At 33.1% G+C, this 22,727-nt stretch overlaps 1 protein-coding gene across 4 annotated transcripts in view; it reads right to left on the bottom strand.

Annotated features, from left to right (window-relative positions):
• Positions 1–857: 857 nt before the first annotated feature.
• The window catches only part of LOC142342205 (uncharacterized), a 117,008-nt gene continuing 95,138 nt past the window's right edge, over positions 858–22,727 (bottom strand). For 3 of the 4 annotated variants that reach the window (XM_075393448.1, XM_075393449.1, XM_075393447.1), the window contains 3 exons: positions 13,092–13,325; positions 10,507–10,701; positions 858–1,460 (listed from right to left, as the gene is read on the bottom strand). In XM_075393448.1, coding sequence (XP_075249563.1) covers positions 965–1,460; positions 10,507–10,701; positions 13,092–13,325 — 925 coding nt within the window. In that variant the 3' untranslated portion in view covers positions 858–964. Of the gene's footprint in view, positions 1,461–10,506; positions 10,702–13,091; positions 13,326–20,531; positions 21,528–22,727 lie in introns of those variants that run through there. The other variant, XM_075393450.1, reaches the window with a different exon arrangement.

The raw sequence follows: 22,727 nt of genomic DNA, 5'->3' as shown, positions 1-22,727 counted from the left end.
ATTTGAATATATAGGTAAATCATCAACCAAATTTGAAACATGGTTTGTTTTTAAAATCCAAACTGATGATTATTGAATTTTTTTACCCTCTTTATAAATTCTTTGACTTGATTAAGTAGAGGACGGTCAAAAAGTTTGGAAAATTTTGGAGTAACTCAGAAATGCTTTAAATTCCTCATACGTTTCAATCCCATGTAAGTAGACTGGAGTGTAATCAAAGCAAATATTTGTCGCTGCCTTTTACGCCTCCATTTTTTGCTAGCCCAGAACGAGTTTCAAGTCTTGATCTGTATTTCCCCAGTCAAATACACATCCTGAGACTTGCCAAGTCTAAAAAGTGACATGGTCGAGCTCAGTACTTATTCAAGACTTGCAATAAGACTTTTTCAGTGCTTATTAAGACTTGACATTCAGTCCAGGAGAATTTAAACCTGGTTAGTGGTAACATAAATATCAGAATCATGTGTGACTTATTCTAGCATACCAGAATTGGACATTATTTTGACGTACGAGTTGACTTTTTGTAATGGTGATAATGCGATATTAGGTGAATTTGTTTTTGTAATAAAAGTTAATTCTTTTTGAGTTAGCCCATAATATAAAAGAAGTACTAACTTTTGCAACAAGACTAGCGTGTCAAAAAGAATCTTTGAAGAGACGTAAGTGGTTACTAATATTAAGTGGAAAAACTATCGTAACTAGGTAACGTCGGTGTATTATATATGGCTTAAGCAATTGGGAATAATCTTTTTAAAAGTTCTAGGTCAACTGCTTCATTACAATTTTCAACTCATGCTAAAAGTATTTTTTCAATGTAACTTTTCTAGTTACCATATATTATATAAATGAGCTGGTATCAAAAGCTTAAAATTCTAAGCTGTGTACAAAATCTAATACAAATATTTTGGACAATTGAAGGGAAATTGAATGATAGTTTGTAAAAATTAAACGGATATATAGAAATTTAGCAAGTGGCTTCAGCAGTTAAATCGTCTTCTAAATCAATATCTGATGATTTCAGCTTCCTTCTAGCTGCAGATGCAGCCAAAAACTCAAAGTTAGCTTTAGATGATGAAATGTTTCTGTTGTTGTCATCAATTACGAAAGTTTCTTTGATATTGCTTGAGGTCCTGCCACTTTTATCTTCCTTGCAATTCTTGCAACTTTCCTTGCAAACTTTGGTGCATTTTTGATCACGTTTTTTATGACCATCTATAGGTGTGTTTTGGGTATTTGTGCATTTGTTGATATCATTGCGTTGATCTGGGGTACTACTGGACTGTGATTTCCAGAGTTCCTTGTGTTCCCGTTTCCACTTGATAATGCCTCTTTCGTACACATCCAGGCCTGATTTGCGGACATAAGTCTGCTTTAGTTTGATGTCTGTTTGCCACAGGAGGTATAGGATGACCATTATGTTGAAGAATAGGCCCATGCCGGCTAGAAGGGGTCCGGGATACCTATAATAAAACACAACGATGGTCAGTTTTTGAAAACACGAGATAAATCAAATAGACTATATGGTATCTATTTCAAAAAACCTTTAAGACTAAACTTTTTCCCCAACTTGTTAGTAATCTTTATATTTTTTCTCATATCATAAAATGATCTAGAGTTTACTGTCCAATTCCAATGCACTGTCAAAAACTACCAGCATACATTGGCTGCTCTATTGACATCATCGAAATTTGGCAGTCGAGACCCTATGTAATGTGGGTTCCTACATGATGCTCGAACCCCCTCCATCTGCAATCTTTGATCAATTTTTTACCAGATAGATAGATAGATAGATAGATAGATAGATAGATAGATAGATAGATAGATAGATAGATAGATAGATAGATAGATAGATAGATAGAGAGAGAGAGCAGAGACGGTTTTTGAAAAAAAAATCATCCAGTGGTTGGATTTTTTAGAGCTGCTTAGCCAGACACTGCCAGAAAGGACAAGGACATCAGTTTTATTCTTATCATATGAAAAAAAAGCAAAGGGAAAGAAGAATCTTTGAAATCTGATGGCGAAATTGTCAAACAGCAGAAATAGCGTGAAGATCATCACAGCAGAAAAAGACAGTAGTACTAAATACCCGACTGGATTTGTTGAAACAATTGTTAAATTGTACTTGAACACTTTAAGTTCCACCTAGAAACCAGACACAACTTTTTATAAAGTTTTTTAAACGTTTTTGTTAAACGAAATTTCAGGCCACGTTTTTCATTAACAATCTATCCATTGTTCTCAAAATCAATTTCCGGGGAACTGTTCGCTAACGACATGATTTTTTTAATGACATTCATGTCTTTTTTCTTAGGAAATTGAAAATGATATGAAGTTTCATGAAAAAACAATAAAATACACGAATGAAAAAACAGAATTTGATTTCAAGTAATTGCTTTACCTTTCGTTAATGTTAAGCGTTAAAATGTTAAACAAAAGTTAAACCTTGAACAATAAATCCTTTCAACTTTTTTCACAAGAACGTGGAAAATTTTCTAAAATTTCTATCTAATAAGATGCTCAATGCTTTTTTGAGATGAGAAGAATACAGTTGCCTACAAAAATACTCTGGCAGTGCACAATGCAAACACGCAAACACGTGGGTCTACCATAGACGTAACTTTCAAAAACGACAACATAAAACCATACAAATTTTACTTTTTAAATAATTAATCGCTTAAAATAACTGACAAAAAGCCTAAGTTTCTCTCGTTACATTTTTTGTTCTCGACATTTTTGACATTAAAGAAACCCTAAATGGAGGACGGCCATTATGTCTGATGATTCTGTCGTTGGATCCCACTACAGAGGTCAGTGATCACACAGGAAGTGTAAAAAGTTTTAACTTATGAATTCATTACCGGATAACAATGGCTTCATAGCCAGAGTGGTGAAAAATGCTCTCAAATGTCAGATTGATTGACTAGAAAACTGTCTGAGTATTAATGATTTTGCTGTTTTAAAGAACAAACAACAACAAAAAAAGAAATTGAATGATTTGATTGGGTTAGCTATTGAAAACGTAAAGTAAATCTTAAATTTCGGCTTTTAGGTTAACATCAAAATCAGTAAGCTTCATTTTTTTTCTAATAATATTTAGAAATGTTTTCCAGCCCCGTGAAATGAAACTTGATACACCTTGACAAGACATGCAAGATCTTGACAGTCTTGAGAAAACATGGATTATCTTTCCAAGATCTTGATAGGACAAAAATTCTTGGTACATCTTGATAAGATCTAGCCATGATCTTATCAAGCTGTAACAAGAAAATCTTTTGACGAAACTTGCCAAGATCATGGTAAGCATGGCAACAAAATTTCAATGAATTTGAGAGGCGTAAAACGTAATCAAAGTGTTGTGATTGCTCTTTTCTGGACATTATATTTTTAAGTTGCTCTTTTCAAGACTTTTTGCATTTAAACAAACGTTTTTGTCCTCGGATTCTCGAATCCGTTTCTGTTCGTCATATATCAACAAGAATACGTTTCAAACCCAGAAACAACGGTTTTCAATTGACTTCAATCCATTTTTATTATTGATTGCAGCAAAAGCATTAAAAAATTTGTGATATGTTAAAGTCTGTAAAGATCTGAACGTGAAGTGGATGAACGACGCATTTCGGTATAAAATTAACTAATAAATGTTTAAATGTTTTCTGATATAAAATGAGCAAAAAACGGTCACAAGGCACATCCATTTCATTGACAAAACACGAATTAAAATCATTCAGTAGAACTGCAGATTTATTACTTTGAAATCAGTCGATTATGTTAATTATTTCTTAGACAAAACTATTTTGAACTCTTTTGTCCCCTGCACTCGCTAATTACAGTTATTTAACCTACTGACTTGCTATTATCGATATTTGTTATGAATAAATATATGAAAAGATTTTCCAAGATTAAGTATGTTTCTTATCAAGGCTATCAAGTTTCATTTGACTGGGACTGCTCGCACGGTTTTTTCTCTGAAACTTTTATTTTGCTTGTGTGGTGGCTTAATTTTGAGAATTGAAAACGATTAAATTTTTTTCGAAAAAATGTGTTCTTTTGAATTCCCAAATCTAGTCTTCGTCAATGGCGAGCTACCTGTCTGCAAAAGTCGACAACAACAATTTAAAAGGAAGACACATCAAAAACAGCATCAACTGGAGGTAAAGTCTGACTGAAAAAAACACTACTGGAACAAGATTTTCACTAAGTTTTGGATTAGTGTGAGTGTTTATAATATACGTTTTTTTAGGATAAGCTTTTTGTTTTAACAAAGCGCTATTATAGTTCAGGCTTTGGCGTTCTGTTGATCCCTTGCGTTGTTTTATGTATTGCAAGTGAAGCCTGCAAAATTTTTCATGGCAATTAACAAAGGGATGGCGTACCAATCTAATAAACAATAAAATTTGTTCGTCCTTGATAACAGAGAAGCTATTTGAAAAAAAATGAAAAAAATGAAACCAATAAGATACGTTTTAATTGACAAAAATAATGCGGAAATAGTTTAACGATTTTAAGCTTCAGAACGTATTGCCTATAAATATGAGCCATAAAACAAGATGATGAACCCAATTTTAGTTTTGCGTTTTCTGTTTTACAAATTATTGGACAGTCGGTCTGGCTTAGTCGGGAACTTTTTTGAAGATTGCTCAAGTTTTGAATGAAAGTGAATAGATTTAGGCCTGCGTTTTAATACCATTTTGGCCATGTATTACCAAGCTGACAACAATGTGTTACCCAGCTGACAACAAAGTGTTACCCAGCTGACAGGTCTTTTGTGTTAAGTGACACCGCTTGCAAAAAGTTACGTTACGTTGTCCCAATAGCAGAAATGTTATTATCGAGTGCGGTCCCAACACAATTATTGTTCCGACACCCACTTTAGTGGGAAGGGAGGAAATGTATACTCAAATGGGTTTTTTAATCTTCAACGTAGAAAGTTGTGAGTGGTATCACTAGAAAATACGTACATCATAGAATATGGAATAAATTTTTTTTTCAATTTTCGTTTTTTACAAGGACTTATAGAGAATAAAAGTTTTGTGAATATTCGACAGTTTTTATTCACATTTTCCCTATATTTCGCTAAGATTTGCTTCAATTTTGAATTTCTTAATCATAGAGTGTCATTGTTTTCGTTAAAGACAGAAGAGTGTTGCTGAATTGTTTGGTTGAAGTTTTTCTGGCTAAAATTTTTGATACAGTTTTCAAAAATCGAAATTTTCAATTCGAAATATGCTTTTTGGTCCACTTTGTTGAAATTTGCCAGATGTAGAGACCTAGAAACCGCTGACACAGAATCCGTAATCTCCAAATGAGCGCTAGTTGAAAAAAGGTGCCCTATAAAAGTCTCCTAGAATTAAGTTTTTACAAATTTAACTCAAAAATTATACAAAAAGCATGATTGTTTTTTTCTTTATGAGAAAACTAAACTAACAAGTGATCTATTTCACAAAAATTTTATTACCATTCGTTAGATTTTTGGGTGGGCGGTAAAATCAGAGATAGGTTTGATCTCATCATGGATTCTTACGAAATATTAACTTTTATTTGGACGCTGCTTTTTTTAAAAATATTATGATTCTTTTTTCTTAATGTTATATACTGTCAAAAATTTCATTTCAATGCTCAATTATTGACAGGTCCCGTTTACATGAAAATGAGGCCGAATGCATTTATAAACTGTTTTCAGAGAAAAAAATTAATGGTTTTTATGGTTTTGACGAAGAGTTTTAGAAAACTTTAAGTGAATGCTTGTGTCTTGCCTTCACTAGTCATTCTGTTTGCAGTCTGATTGCTAATTCTCACTTATCGAAAATCCAAGTGGTTGCTTCGAGAGGTTTTAATTGAACCTATACAATGCATTCGGTTGTTATCAAATGTCTCTTATGACATTGAGTATAATTGTTTTAAGAAAATTTCCGTCAACTTTTAGCTTTTTTTCAGGAAATACAAATATTCCTTCATATAAGACAAACTAATTTTTGTGGCGGTTCGCTTTAAATAACGGCTTCTTTGTTTTGGCACTACGAGTTTTTATCCAAAATTTGCAATTTTTTGGGGCATAATTGCTCAATTGGTTTTCTTTTTTCTTCATTTATTAACTGTCGCATTACTGAAAAATGCAATATATTTGAACAGAAATTGCAAAGAAATGAACATATATAATGCTTTCTTAACTCAGAGTTTTATGGGCTGCAACTGCGTTCTCTTGCAGAAATTAAGTTTTTTAGTTTGCCCTGTGTTTGATGTTAACTTATGTTGTCGTCTGCCATAAATGAGAAACAAAATTCCAAAAGATAAAAAAAATGAACTTAATCACTAATATTAGTAAACAGTTAATGGCTTTTACTACTTTCAAACTATTTTTAAAAAAAACTTAAAAGTTTTCGGCAAATTTTACCTTTTTGCTCTGGTTTTTGTAATTTTTTGTATTTTACGATTTCGTATCATATTCGTAACTTGGCCTCAATATTGAGAAATCTCGTTATTTTTTTGTTGAATTGTTCAATAATTCTCTGTTTGACTGGTTGCTATAGGAATTAGTATTTTTGCTTCAGATGCGTTTTTTTTTAGTTTTTGATACTTTTCAACGTTTGTTGTTCTTTTGTTTTCATTTTGATTTAGTTTTTTTTACTAAAAAACTTTATGTTGTTCAGTGGAGTTCAAAGTGAACATTCAAAATTTGCGTGGTTAATAAATTTATTGGTTTCAACATTGTGGTTCCGTAAAATTGTTTGTGAAATTTTTTAGTTGTGCTTGAATTTATTGTTATTCTATAGTCTTAAGATTTAGTCTCAAAAAATGGGCGCAATTAAATTTCTATGAAGTTGCAAGACAAATTGTTTATTCTTTAAGTTGAAAGCTAATGTTTGTTTTGAATTTTGAAAACATTTGTTTTTCTTGACAAAAATAATGGATTTTCGAGTTTTGCCAGTCTTATTTCTGTTAAATTGTAATTTTTTTCTCTAAAAAAGTTGCATCAATTGACAGTGAACTACAATTTGCTCATCATTACTGTTTCATTTGCCTCGAATGGTCTTTGTTCTTGATGCAACGATTTTATTAAAAATTTTTGTTTTTTCCGGCTGTTTTCCTGTTTATTTTTGAGATTTCTGTTTTCCTTTCACAGCATCACAAAAATGGTTAGTTCTGTTGCCATTTGGAAAAATGCTATCGAAAATTTGAATTTTCTTATTGAACAGTTTTATGTTTAATTGGCAGGGACACCGTTTTCGTGAAAAGTCCGAGTTTTTTGTTTTGGCATGTTTCTGTCGTTCTTTTTGCAGTAGTGTAACATATCCTGAATAAAGGAAGGTTTCAGTCACTTTTTGATGGTATAAATGAATCTGTCAATGATTTCAGTTGATACATAATGTTTCTAATAAGTTTGACAATTTTTTTCAACAAATGGCAACTTTTTTTTGATTTCAGCCCTTTTGCTCTTTTCTTGTCGATTTGTTATTAAGTCGCATTGAAGAAAAGCACCATATTTTTTTCCTAATGAAGTACAGGTTCACTTTTTTTAGTATAGGTTTTTTCTGCCATTTTGTTGGGTAATTAGTTGTTTTAAAAGAACGGACAACGAGTTTTGGTTGTATGTAATATCTGTAAATTTTTGGTTTTTATCGCTGTCTTTTGTGTTAGTCACAATAATGGCCGGTCTCATCGGCCCTCTAAAGTATACTGTTTTTATTCATTTAATGGTTTGTTGAACGTCATAGTAACGTTTTTGATCTCTTTACCATTAAGTCAAAAATATAGATGAGCGGGTTTGGAATATGTGCGAACGCAAATTACCGAGCCTCCTTGTTGACTATTCTTGAAAAACCAAAAAGCAAAGAGAATGTGAAGCAAACAGTGGGAGCTACAATTTAGAGAAAAACGGTGGGAGAAAAATACACAGAACAAAATATAGCTTCAGTTAATCTCAGATTTTGGGGAAATTTTACGAAATGCGGCAGATAAAGATTTAACAAATAGACTGAATGTTTAATTTTGAAAAGTCTCAATATATATTTAGGTAAAAACAAGCAGTATCTTTAAAAAAAGTATCTTAAAAAAATCAAAACAATTATCCTGCGAAATTCACTATCTTTCCCATCTGTAGTTGACAGAGCTCCTGTTTCTTCGTTTGGATGGCGGATAATTTCACTTACACAGATCCACCGGTGTCGACAATTACTTCAATGCCGTAGTTACTTAAACGGATCAAATTTTAGTCAATTTCGGCATTTGTTATGATGCACAAAACAACCTCCGATAAAAACAGACGGCCCCGTTTTGGAGTTTAAATTTCAGGCAGTGCAAAAAGCAATTGGATGAGCTGTAGTTGAACTTTTTAGCATTTAGCTTGTATCAAATAGAATTTGCAACCATAGCAGACAGCTACTTCAATGATCTCAATAAATACGCCCAGCTGAAGAACTTTGATACAGTCTGTCTAGTTCTTTGGATACGTTTTTTGAGTTATTACCCTACGGTTGTTCTCAGCCCTTGTCTCGATTTATTGATGCCATGTAATTACGGATGGAAGGCTATCCCCAGTTGAAATTTAGTCCAAAAAACATAAGAAATGATCGTTTTTGATCGGTATTGTTATGGGAAAACGGTCAAAGCCATTATGTTTTTTTGACCGGCTTGATAGTTTTTGATCGTTTTTTCGACTTTTTTTGATCGTTTTTTAAAACTGAGAAATCTTCTGACCGTTATTTTTAGGAGAAGACCGTTTTTGAGCGTTTTTTATTTAGGAATTAGCAACAAAAGCTCGCTCCCTGAGACTAGTGGGAATAACCTATTATCTCGTATTGTCTAAGTTATTGTCGTCTGTTTCCTGGATGATATCTTCAATAGAGCGCCTGTTCGTAAATTGATGATGGCTTTGGATCCAAAACTTAGTTATAGCGGTAGTTACAAAAAATAGATCCTCTTATGCTCTTAAAACCAACATTTGGATTGGAAATCCCAACTTTGTGTACAGCATGTTCACCAGGAGCGCGCATCATCGGATCCGATAATAAAACCATGAAAAAGATTTAAGATCTCTAAAACTCAATTTTCAAATATAACAATACGCAAATTTTTGCTTTTTTATTTTCTTTGTCTTGTCGATATTCACAAGGGTGTAAACTCAATCAGCGTCTACGAGGAGTTTTTGCTGAGTTTTACAGATTTGACGACTTTATCGTGTTCTATGATCAGATGTGGCCTGCACTCAGCACTGAGATGCAGACAAAACTACCCTTACGTAAAGTTGTTGGTAATGCGATCGCTAGGGAGACGTAATATGGACTGAAACCAGATAAAATAGTCTGCATTTGCCCATTTGGCATGTAAATATTGACCAAAAACCCAGAGACTTTGAAACAGAGAGAAAGCAAACTTGGGAAAAACAGATCTAAGAGAAGCACTATGCTGCAGCTAAAATCTGCCATGAGTGTAAAAAAACTAATTTTTTTGTTAAAAAAAAATTTAGTTAAACCAAAAAATTAATTAAGAACTTTAATGTGAATTGTTTTTTTTTGCCAAAAATTATCATCCATGTCTGTTAAATTTGTTAATTCTTGTCCCGGATGGACCCAAATACTGTCGAAAGTCATGGTATGCGCACTTGCTTTCTTCTGGCGTGTTTTTGTGTATTCAGTTAAAGTGTAAGCTTGCGAATTTACAATAAAACGCTGCAAAAGACGAAAAAAAGAAGACGGCTAGAAATAATTTTTATTTTCCAAATAATTGAACTTCCCAGAGTTGTTTTTTCATCGGAATTAATTCGATTTACCACCAAAAAACATGGAAGATTTTGAACAGATGCCAAATTTTGTTTTAATTTATGATCCGAGCTGCCATACGATTCTTTTTTTACAAATTTAGCTCCGCTCAGTTAAGTTTTTAATTGAAAAAATTCTAAATATTCACTCAGTGCCCTGCCGAAGCTAGTCATCTAGTAATTCATCCAATTTTGCAATTGCTTTATTCAGAATTTGTTGAAGCAGTTACTCTGCTGTAACTGTTGAAGCAGTTGTTTGATGAAATGGAACATTCTGAATCCTTTTGTTCCTTGACCACAAAGAGCTGAGCCAGTTCTGTGACCCAATTTTCAGAAAAGATCCAGATGATAGATTCCTTTCATAATCTAGCTGGCATTAATTCTATGAAAAAACTTTTTAAAAAGTAGCTTCCGATGACTCATACTCTACGTGCAAAATGGATTTTTTTATGTGTCATTTGGATTGTTTCAATAATTTTCTAGGATTGGTTGATAATGAGTGCTGCTCAATTGAGTAAGTCGGTTAACTTTTATTTATTAAATCTTAAGAAAGCTTTTAAATTTAGCGGAGAATGCATGGAAAATTTAATAAAAAACCTCTTTAAAGCTGAATTGAGGTATTTGTGCTCCTAGCAATTACTATTCATGCAATGATTATTTCAGAAAATTTTGCGGTAAAACAATTAAAAAGAACTTCCTATTATAGTGTTCTTTTTACTCATAGAGCAGAGATCGTTACAAAGTGAACACACCTGAGGTAGAATAGGAAGTGTACAATTGCGAGTGATGAGACTGCATTGGATGATGTGCCTCCAGGCGAAGCAGATGATGAAGAAGAGGCGGAAGAGGAGGAAGTGACGTAATAGGTGCCCCTGGCTATGACCTCTGCCCTCGACCTCGACAGACACCACTCACTCTCCCACGACACTGACTTCAGACAGAAGATACTACACACAAGTATATGCATACATCAAAAACAGCAACAATTCAAAATCACAATTGCTTCCATATTGTCAGACCAGGATACGAGATCCTAGTACAGCAATTCTAGTCGATATCTACACTTTAAAAATTTTGGCGGGAAACGATGTTGAATGGTCAATGATAATCAAATTTACGCTGTCGATCAGCAAACTATCAAGCAAAAGTGTTTCCACAGAAGAATCTATTTTCAGGCTAAATTGACCTCGAACGGTCGTTCCATATGAGTCCAGATACTTTTTATGTAAAATTGTTGCTCAGAATGCTATTTATGTTGTCAATTTTGTGGTTTTAAATTTATTGTTTAATGAGCGTTTTGCTAAGAAGTTTTGATATTCACGCCTCCGAGTATTGTCAAATGGCATTGAAGCAGACTATTCCAGAAATAAGTGTAACCGGTAATTTTGCGAAGTTCATATTCGATATCTGATCAGCTTAGTTTGATGCACGAAACCAAAACTATGGAAGATACGAACTTATATATATAATCAAAACATCTGTCTTGTACGTCAATAGCGTTAGATTTTCTCATTTACCTCCAAAACAGTATAGTATTTACTATTGCATTTTTACGAAGAAACTTTTCAGCCAGTTGTCAGATAAAAATTTCCAAATGTTCTGACAAAATTGTACAAAGAAAAATCATTGTCAGCTCTAAATTTACATGTTATACTTTGATGTTTTTAATTCAACAGTTTCGAATCCAACTCGTGACTTCCAAATTTTTGGAGTAAACTAGCTTTCAAAAACAACCTGCAATTCTGTTACTTCTGTCATTTTCAAATTCATCTACAAAATCATGAGAAATTATATCAATAAAACAAGATGGATCGGTCGTAGCACCGATTCTTCCATCATGCGTGAAAATCAACTGCGATTGATCAAATCAACAGCTACTGAGCGGCTCAAACAAAAAAAATGTTTTTACTGTTTACCCTAGTAACGAAAGAGTTGAATGAAAACTTGCAGGATTCATGCAAAGTTTCGAACTCAATTGAAAGCAGATGTTTTTATTACTGGTTAGTACAGACCCCTTAATTTAATTCAAATTTTCGCTTATTCTAGAGCTGTAGATTTCACTTACCGAAAATTTAACTACATAAACTTAATCCGACAGCGTTTTCCACAGAACGCTTTTAGAGCGGTTTTGTGGGAAATACTGACGATACAATGTGGCATACATTTACAGAATTCAGTCAGTGTATTTCAAATAGCATGTAAACGCGACTCAAAATTCTTTAACTCTAATGTTCTTCCTGTTTCTAAAGTTATTTATTCAGAGCAATACTGTGTGGAATACACTTACAAGTTCAACCGATGATTGAATGCACAAATATCCTCTCTCTCATATTTGAGGTTAATATATATAATCAAGTGAAATTATTTCTGACTTCGGCAAAACTTAAAATCTGATCACTTAAATTGGAAAAAACACTTACGACTAATCCGTGAGTGTGTTCCACAAAATGCGTTTGCGGAAAACTTAATTCAACCAAAATATTCCAATCCATGCTAACTTAGCGTACTTATGTGTATTCCAGAGTACGACTGTGTTAAGGTTGCGCGTGGAATCCACTTGCAGAAGTCGATCAATTATACCCCATTTTCTGTCTGTACTGATCAGTAATGATTTTTTAAAACGGAAACTTAAAAAATGCTTCAGTTTGAGAGACTTCTGAAGGCAGCTTGTGGAATACCATTTTTTTCGCAAATTCGTTTTGGAAAATGTACTGAAAGTTATGCCCAACAGTTGTTTAGAAAAATATTTATGGGTAAATTGTTCAAAAAAGCGTAACTTTCAAATAAAATATGATATTTCGAACAAAATATGAAATACCCATCCAAATGAATTCAAATTCTAATTCGTTGTAGTGGGGAGGGGGATAACAGAGCATCTCGTTTTATACAACAAAACTCGCATAGATTAAAAAAATTATAATAGAACACTAAAAGCATTGTCCAAAGAGGATTGAAATACATAATACATTGAGGATTGAAAATGTTCAAAGAATAATACAGAAAAATTTCTACTTTGGCCTACTACTACTAAAAAAGCTACCAGGATAAGATCAATTATTTAGAAGCGTCGATACAGACTGTGAAATAACTCAGTGTTATATTTTTCAATGACAATTTCAGAATCGCAAATTAGAAACAGTGTTATAAAATCTTCAGTGTTTTACTTTTTTGAGAGTTTCAGTGAAATGCTCGTTTATTTCAAAGGCGCACTTTTTCTCCGGTAGTTTAATTTTGATCAGTTTTGACAGAGGAATGGTTCCATTGGGGTTGATTTTTTAGACCCGGCTTGGTGTCAGTAATGAGATCCAAAATACAAATTAAGGAGGCAATATCTGACCTAGCTATTGTGAGTAGCATGCCAATAGTAGCCATGGCAGTGCCCAGTGCAATGTTGTTCACATGCTGTTTGAGGAGGGAGAAGAATATCTTCTTTCGCATATCACACTCCGCCTTGTCCATGGGGCAGCAGGACTCCAGCTCAAATAGGTATCGGATGCGTTGTCTTCTCCCGCCCCCGCGAGAGGAGGTCGAACAATGTGAGGTGGCGGCTGAGAGACCTACGTTGGTTGGTCTGTACAAACAATGAACAAACAAATAAACAATGAACATATTATGACAAAACAGGTGTTTTAATGAAAACCAAGTCGAGTTTAATAAATGTCAATCAGATTCATCACTATGCCTGATAACTAAAACCATAGGCAAAAATTCGGTTAATAAAATTTATGAAGGAAAAAAATGAAAACGAAAATATTCTCTTGAAGGAAAACGTTCTGTAATCCAATGGCACTAGAAAAAATTATGCATAAAAATAACAGATAAAACAGCGCAATATCAGAATCAGAACAGAAACTCTCTGATTAATACCGGGAAACATTTTTTGCGAAAACTTATTTAAAAAACCCGAGTTGATCGAAGAGATTTTTTTCTTGCCTCATAAATAATAAATAAAATGCTCTCAGTATTTTACTCTTTTTCAATATCAATTTGGCTATAATAATTTTTTCAACCCAATACTTCTGATAGGCGACAAAATGTTGATGAAATGGGAAGTTTGAAACTTCATTGCCTAAAATTCAATTTTCGAGGCATTGCACTTGAAAGGTATGAAGAGTTACTGAAAGTTGTTGTAGAAAATATCATCTGATCTCAGCTTAAAAGAAGTTAAGCGTGTTTGATTTTCTGAGCAAAATATGAATGAAAAGATGCTCTTGGTTCTTAAAAGACAAGCAAACACAATATTTTGTAATCTATCGAAAGATTATTTATAATTTTAGTCTGTTTATGCTTATTCGTTATAATTATAACTGAGGCCGAGAAGTTAGAAGAAAAGAAATTGTGTGTTTCCTCAAAAGCCCTCAAGATAAATTTTATGCATCAGTTTTGAAATTGTAATTTCTAGCGCTCGGCAGAGCTTGTTCAGCATTGAGAGAAAGTTATCCATTACTAAAAACGGCGAAAAACGGTAATAAAAATCAAGAAAGTGCTCTGGATGAAATTTCGGTGCACTGAGCGAAATGCTCTTCAAAAATTACGAGACTCAATTGGCGTGATACTGAAACAAAACTTAAAAAACAAATACTTTTTTGATGAACAGTATACATTATATACTGGCTTCGGATCTTTTCTAATTTAACTCTCGCAAGAATTTATTTGCAATTTTTAGTTTGAATTGTTTTGCATTTTGTATACGTTTTATGCACCAGATAACAAAATTGTACACAAAACCTACTAACAAAAATTTGATACGGCGTTGTTTTTGAAAAAGTAAACTCAAACACCGTTATTGAACAGACTCAAAAATCGTCTTCGGCTTATATTTTATATCAATAGCTTTGTCAACTCCTTTTTTAACAATTAAAAACTGCGAGCTAAAATATATCCCAACAGAATACCAAAAATCATTTTTTTTTACAGCTTGGAAGAGAATTTCAAATTAATGAAAACTCAAAAATTGAGAAATCACGAATTTCAACTTCTTACCAATTGTTAAAATTAAAAAATTACATGGATGAAATACTTTTAAAATTTCAATCGAAGAATTTCCGTAAAAAATTTAAATTGGGTTAGCTTCTCCAGTCGAGACCGGATGGTTATTTAGCAAGGTCTTGCAAGAATCTTTAACAAATGGTTATCTTGCATGATCTTGCAAGACGAATGGTTAAGAAATCTGCAAGATACCTGTATGTGGTATGTGTTTGTGTGGTGTGTGTTTGTGGTGTGTGTGTGTGTTTGTGAATATATGCGTGGGTGTGTGTGGTGTGTGTGTGTGGTGTGTGTGTGGTGTGTATGTGTGTGTGAGTGTTTGTGAATATATGTGTGTGTGGTTTGTGCGTGTGTGGTGTGTCTGTGTGTGTTATGTGTGTGTGGGATTTGTGTTTGTGGGGTGTGTGTGTGGTGTGTGCGAGACATTTTATTTGTATGAAAATTATTTATGTTATAGCACCTTCTTGGCCAACAAACCCTCTTCACCAAGGAATCTTCTTCGCCAAAAACCCTGAAAAATCAAGAAATCAGAATATCATGAAAAAAATCAAGAAATAAAAAAATGAAGGAAATTTTGGAAAACGAAGATGGGAAAGACTCTTTCTGATGCTTTATTTTAATATTTTGCTGATGCTTTTCCTTCATTCTGTGCTTTATTTTGTCCGTGCCTAAAATATGTGTACATTCAATTTGCAACCGTTCAAAATTTCTTATTCAAGGCTAGGTATATAGGGCGTTTTTTTGCCAAAAGATTAGGAACATAGGTTGTACGATTTTTTTTTGCGTCAAGAACAGTTATTTTGCAAGATTTTTGCAAGCTAAATAGCTATCTTGCAAAATTTGGACAATTTGTAAATGGTTATCTTGCAAGATTCTTGCAAGACGAATGCTTATCTTACAAGATTCTTGCAAAACGAATGGTTATCCTGCAAGATCTTGCCAGAAAATCTTGCAAGACGATGCATCGTCTTGCAAGGTTTTGCAAGAATCTTGCAAGATCTTGCAAGATAACCATTCGGTTTCGGCTGGTTTTGACAGAAAAAACAGATGGTAAACTCAAAATCAGCACTAAACCTCAGCCAAAAAGTCTGAACAACAGCTCTAGAAGCAGGGTTTGATGAATTTGAATGTTTGCGTAAAATTTGTTTTCTTCCTTACTCCATAAATAATAAATTACAGTTTTTAGTTTTACAATCAAAAATTTTGAGAGCAAACCTCCAGATTTTTTCTCGCGTGTGTCTTTCATTCACAAAGTGATCAGCAATCGTTTCTGCAGTACCAATCTTCAAATACCAACAAAATCAATTGAAGAAAATTAGAACTGAACAAATAAACATCAAGGCCCATTTGGGTTAATAGATTCTCTTACCACGTTGTGAACTTCTGAATTCAACAAATTTTAATATATCAACTCTCCGAGACCGTTAGAGCTGAGATTTGCTGCAATCGTTTAACCAATAGGTCTATTTTTAATCTGATGAACTGATAAACTTCGTTTACCATTCTTGCTCTATTACTTTAGGGAAATACAACGCTTTGATGCATGTTTCAATTACAAAAACTTCTGGTGGTGTCCTCCGTTAAGTCAAAAGCTACCGCACGCACTTTCACAATTTTACACATTGTTCCAATTGAGGTCATCGTTCTTAGAAAAACAAGCTAGCTTGCGATATTGTCACTGAGAAATTATTGATTTTTGTAAACAATCAGCTGCTTTTGGATGTATTTCTTATTCGATAAATCTAAATCGTCATCTATGCATTTCTTTTTATTCTTTTTCAACATCAACTTGACTTCTAATATGTTTTCGACCCAATACTTTCGATAGGCGACAGATGCTGGAAAAATGTGAATTTTGAATCATCTTAGTCTAAAAATTCGATTTTTGAGGAAAATATGAACAGATACTGCAAGTCGTTGTGACAAGTGTCATCTGAATCAACTGATAAAATTTCTGATTTGCTTGATACTAAAATTAAACTTTAAAAACTATTCGTTACTATTCGAGGAGCATGTAATATTATACTGCTATCTTTTCTATTTTACTGGCGTAAAAGGTTCATTCGAACTCCTCACTTAAAAATTCTATCGCATTTTGTTTACTTTTTATGCACTAACACGTGCAATTGTGCACAAACTCATTTGCAATATAATGACGGCAGTTTTTTTAAATAAACCAATCGAGAGAAAAAATCCTTTCAATCTCCACATGCCGACAAATTACTATTGTTAAATCGATGTATCTCTATTTATACCAAAAATGTTGATCTTATGAGTATTAAAACTTAGAACCTTGTTAGTGTTTCTATTTATTTTTAACGATGTTGTTAGTGCGCATCAAGATGTTTTAGGTCACTAGACTTGTGTAGAACATAAAACTTCCAGATTCTACCGATTCAAAACAGCCATTAATCACTATTGACGTCCTTTGCCATTCCATTAGCTTTAATTGGTCCCTGAAACGAGGTCTGTGACCTTTTTCAAAGTCGCAGTTTAATGTATTGCATAAAATTTGCCTGGGTTGACTTGTTGGCATCGTTTCTCTTATAAATGACAAAAGTCTTTTTAATTCTATGACGTACCTGGCAAGCATGTAGCACTTAAGTTATGCGGTTCATTCAATGTGGTACGGGTATAGCGAGCCATGGTAATAAAAATATTTTGAATGTTTTTTTTTCAACGAACTAGCAGTAATTGCATCTAACTAGTTAGTTTGTATGATGTGGCAAAAATTAAAAAAAAAACATTTTGGTAAGGTATAATGTTTTTTTTGCATGAATTCATCTGGCTAGCTGTTGCAAGCACAGTAATTAATCCCAGTTTATCAGAGAAACAATGAAGCTTGGCAATACGGGTCCCCGCTTAAAATTTCGGCCCTACTTACCCACAATTTTGGCTAAATTGTCTATCAAATGAGGAAAGACAGAAAACTTTCAAAAATTCAGATGTTGTTTGAAAATAATTGGTGTATGAGAAAAACAATTTGGCTTTAAACGCAAACCACTAGTCGAATTAAGAAAAGATGCATTGGAAAACCGATAACACTTCCCATTATTGAGACTACAAGAGAAAACAAACCACAATTCAATTATCAACATTAAATTCTAATTACGACAAAAACTTTCTCTCTTTTTTTTAAAGACATGTTAACAAAGTCACAATAGCATCAGATAAAACCAATGCTAAACACATTAATCAATATTTCAATCAAAAACATATGGAACCTGTCATTAATAAAACTAGGTAACAAGAAGACAAAAGACCATTAGGGGCGAAGTTAAAAAACGGAAGCATTTTTGAAAACAATTTGCTGAAAACCAAAAGCTATTAAACGAAATCATCAAATAGTTTTAACTATAGCTCCCTAAGAAGCCTTTAAGACATTTCAATGTCCAGAATTTATCATGCGACTGCAAAAACAACAACAAAGACTCACAATCATCAAGAATTTAATGAGTTTTGGCGAGAAAACGATGTTTAAGCCGTTAGAATTGAAAACTATTCGCTGAAAACGTTAGAAGTGTCCAAATTCACCTTCAATTCAACGCCGTTCATAACATATAAAATATGTCTTAAGAGGATGCGATCCCTGTTTGCTGAGCTACACATTAACAAAAGAGATTAAAAAGCGGCAAAGCTGAAAAATGCATTGTTTTTTCAACAAATATTTTTTAAAGTAAAAGCAACAAATAAATTTCAAATAAAACATTTTATCTCATTCTGGTAGACATTTTTTTGGCTAGATTGTTGTTCTCGAATATTTTCAGAGCAGCGGATCATAATGAAAAAGTTTAAATCTGGAATTGGACCAAATTTCATCCAGTTTTAAAGTCTTAGCAATTGATGCACCGAGGAGCTATAAAATTATAACATATAGTATAAACCTGACAGATTTACACGGGAAATAAAAAATTTATTTAAAAGAGTTTTTTCATTTCCTTTCTGCTTTACAGTCACAGGTAGATTTCGCTAAAGTCAAACTGAAAGGACAGCATCGTAAAATTATTGTTGGAAAACGGTCCATTTTTATTGGTCCAACCTCTAAGAGTCAATTGAGACAATTCAAATTGGTCAGTTTCAATTAGGCAAGGTCCTTTTCTAACAAAACATTTCGCAAGCAATTTTCACAAAAGAATTAAATTTTTCATCATTTCACTTAGTTTTCAAACTGTAGGGGATTATATGCATTGCATTAAGATATCGTTGTTTCGGTTCTATGCAACAATTTTTTTATACAGGCAAAATGGATCTATTGGTGGTCTGTTGTAATGGGTTGCTCTTTTTCAATTCCAACTAATAGCATATATTGCTGATTGCAATTAATATTTTTTGCACATGTGGAGACAGAAATTAATAATTCAACACTATACTATTTCAAAATAAAACTAGTAAATAACGAAAAAAAAATTATCGGAGAGTAATACGAGCGTTTATCAAAACCAAGTTAATGCACTACTGGTTTTTACCGGAAACAAAACCAAAACTAGTTACAAAGAATCTGGCTGACATTTCCTCTTTTCTTTTGGACGCCCAATGTAGAAAGCGCTTAATTTATGTGCATGTAGTTCGCACACGGCAATTGAATAAACTGAAATGAAAAGTACTTCCAGACTAATGTTATTTGTAGTTATGTTTGGCGGTAATTGCTTTTTACAAAGTTGTCATTCTTTTTTTTGAAGTCAAATTTATATGTTCAATTAGGATAAGCTCGCCAAACCTTAAATGGAAGTATTTTCTGGAAAGAGAGCATGAAATATTATATTTTGGATTCCAGTACACACTTTTAAGTAACAAAAGAGGAAGTGTTTTCCTCATTTACATGATCGCTTTCAATCAAATTAAAATTTCATCTAATTACTATATCTATAACTCAAAATGTACTAAGACTCTACTAATTCTTTTGACTAAGACACTTTTCTCAGTACTAAAATGAGGCATTATACAGCAATTAAATTGCCGATTTAATATTCTAATTAATATGCAATTATTTAGCGCTACATTGTGATGTGGAGTATTATTTCGAGCCAATTCTTTTGAAGGCAAATTCGGCGCCTTTTTCAAGTGAGTTTTGCATCCACTTCTTGAGAACTCAATATGCGCTCTCAAATTAACTGAAAACCAATTACGACACTTTTTGCACAATGAGCTTTCATAAAATGTTTTTGCCGCGGAAAGTAGGTTCGGTTCCACTTTTCAACTTCGAGTTCAAAAGAGGAAAACAGCTACCAGAATTTCAATCAATTTAGTGCACTGCTTTTTCATCCTCGATGTTTATAAGTACGTTTCACACGTCCAATGTATTAAGATAAGAAAAGAGAATTTTGGTTACAATTAAAAATAAATTTACTCGCGAAATTTGGTACCTGTAGACACTCGTAATGTGATTGAATGTTTCGATATTTCCTTGTTGGAGATTTTAAGAAAAGGAATTAGATTTTTAAAAAACTTATGCTTACGATATTTGACTCCAAAAATTCCATATCGAAATGCGAGTAAAATGGTGATAGATTTAATATTTTTGGATTTCTGATTGTTATCCGTAGAAATCTGTGCTGCTCCTTATTTGCATTTTTGCTTTCGAAATATTTATGTTCATAAAAATTTTGGTTCTTCGTGTATCATCAATCTATTTGAAACACAATGTTGTTTTTGCAAGATCTTGTAGTATTGTCATCGGGTCTCGGCTATGGCACTATTCTCAGTGTGAAAAAATCTGTCACAGCGTTTGAATAATTGAATAGTTTTCCTTCGTTCTTTATGCATTTTCGAACATTGCTGCGAAATTGCTTACCTGTAACGGTGAACCGCGTAGCAAATTCGATATAGTAATCTAACAGAAAGACAAAAGCCAAATCAAAAAAGAGACTACGAAAAAGTTGATGTAATAAAGTCACATCATAAACCCTTAACACTGTCTTCCGTAATGAACTAACTCGGACTTATCCCTTTTTTTCTCAAGTTTAATTTGTTATTTTTCCTTCTTTCCCCAACACACCGAAATGAGAATACGGTAGAAGTTATTTGTTTGTAACGTAATAACTAAACAAATACGTTGATAAATAATTCCCTCCAGGGCTTTTTATGTCTCCTGTTGGAAAGACACTTCGTTTTTCAAAGATAGGCTGAAAATATTTCAAATACAAGCACCAAATTTCCCATTTTGTTACCAAGTAGTAACTAACTAACAATTCACATCAACTCGGCTATTCATCAAAGCCAGTTGCAAGAAAGGAAAGTAGAAAAGCAGAGAAAAAGGTTCAAGATAAGAATTGGGGAAAGTAAAAAAAAATAAAAGTTGCTTAATAACAAGAACCAGGTCGCTGGGATAAATAAATGCTAAATAGATATTTTTATGGAAGTTTAAAGCTTTTTATGCTCTGAATAAAATGACCAGAGAAAACTTTTCCTTCTCTCCTCTTTTGTTACATTTTATTTTTAACTCAGTCCAGGAAAAGCGAGAGAATGAAAGAAAGAAGTTCATCAAATTTGTCTTTTCCAGTTGTTTTTTCTCGCTACATGCATGCATGCATGCGTGTGTGAACAAGCGGTGAAGAAAGAGAAAAATGCGTGAAAAGTAAATTGAAACAACAGGAATAAGCAATGGGGGAACTGCGGTGTGAATTGTTTAGAATGCAATCAAAATGTTGCTGCATTGATTTATTATTTGCTACCCGCAACTTCACCTGGTTGTGGAGAGCTCTTAGGCCCGGTGTGAATAAAGGCGTTTCTGATCAAGTACAAAACAAAAAGTTGTTTATGCGCCATTGATCTCAGTCTGTTCACAGCCGCGGACTCCGAAAAAATAATACCGCGCCGCTATCGTTTTACCACTCGAAAATACTTCAGATAAAATTTTCATTAAGCGGATAAGTAAGTAATCCGGGCAGCAAAATTGAGAAAACATTTATTTCAAAAGAGTTTCCAATGAATGAGAGGAAAGTGTTGCGATAAAGACTTTGAAGGTCAGTAACACCTGAACAGAATTACACTCTATAAAGCCTTGAAGCCTGAAATTGCTCAAAAGAACTTAAGAATGATAAAATTTAGCACATTTGGCTTGCAGTGACCAATGACTATAAAGCTATGGATAAGGGAAAAAATGCTAAGGTGTATAGTTCTAGCCACAACATAGACGCTTGTAATTTTGACACAAATTATTTTTTCATGCTGGTTCTTAACCTCAAGTATGACCTCAAGTAGTTTTATGCAAAACATGTTTTGCGATGACGTAATACGTAGTTTAGGAAAACATCGCTATACACTTTTACTACCAGTTGATGAAGTTGCTTAAAAATAGTTTAAAAAATTAGTATAAGAAATTAGTTTTAAAAATTAGTTTAAATAGGCGCGGATCAAGTACAGCCACTTCTATGAGAGCAGCGTCGAATTTTTTATTTCAGCAAAATGTAAACGCGATTATAGTCAATTTTTTACTGATAATGTCGAAAGTGCCCAATTTATAGTGCTAGTTCTTTAGTTTAATTCTTTTAAAAAGAGTTTCCAAAAAAGCATTTACTGAAGTGTTTGATATCTAATTGTTAAATGATATGGGAAAAAAAAGGTATGGGAAAAATGTTTTAAAGTTTATTTCTTAGTTTTTGCAGAGGTGAAGAGCAATTCAGATTACTCTTTGTATTCAATTGGGAGAGTTCTTTTTCAACTGCTATTGCTGATAAATAGAGATGCTTAATATGTCGAAAAAATTCCTTTCAAAAAACGGCTTCAAATAAATTCTGTATACATCCAGTGGTAATGCTACGCAAGATAATTAAAAATTAAATAGTTTTTGACTGTAATAATACTCGCAGACTGTTATGCACAACAGAATTTTAACTATTTTTCTTGACGAAAGAAAATGGGGTTAGGTAATACTTCATATTTTTTTTGTTTTCGAGTTCTACTTTGTGGCAGAAAAATCATTAAAAAAATGTCTGCAAAGAAATTTTGCGATTAAATTATTAACCTGTCTTACACCTCAACAGTAAGT

The sequence above is a fragment of the Convolutriloba macropyga genome, chromosome 7, assembly GCF_964194025.1.
Source record: "Convolutriloba macropyga chromosome 7, txConMacr16.3, whole genome shotgun sequence".
NCBI classification, from domain to species: domain Eukaryota; kingdom Metazoa; phylum Xenacoelomorpha; order Acoela; family Convolutidae; genus Convolutriloba; species Convolutriloba macropyga.
The sequence above is the reverse complement of the archived record's forward strand: the minus strand, read 5'-3'. Positions and strand labels throughout refer to the sequence as shown.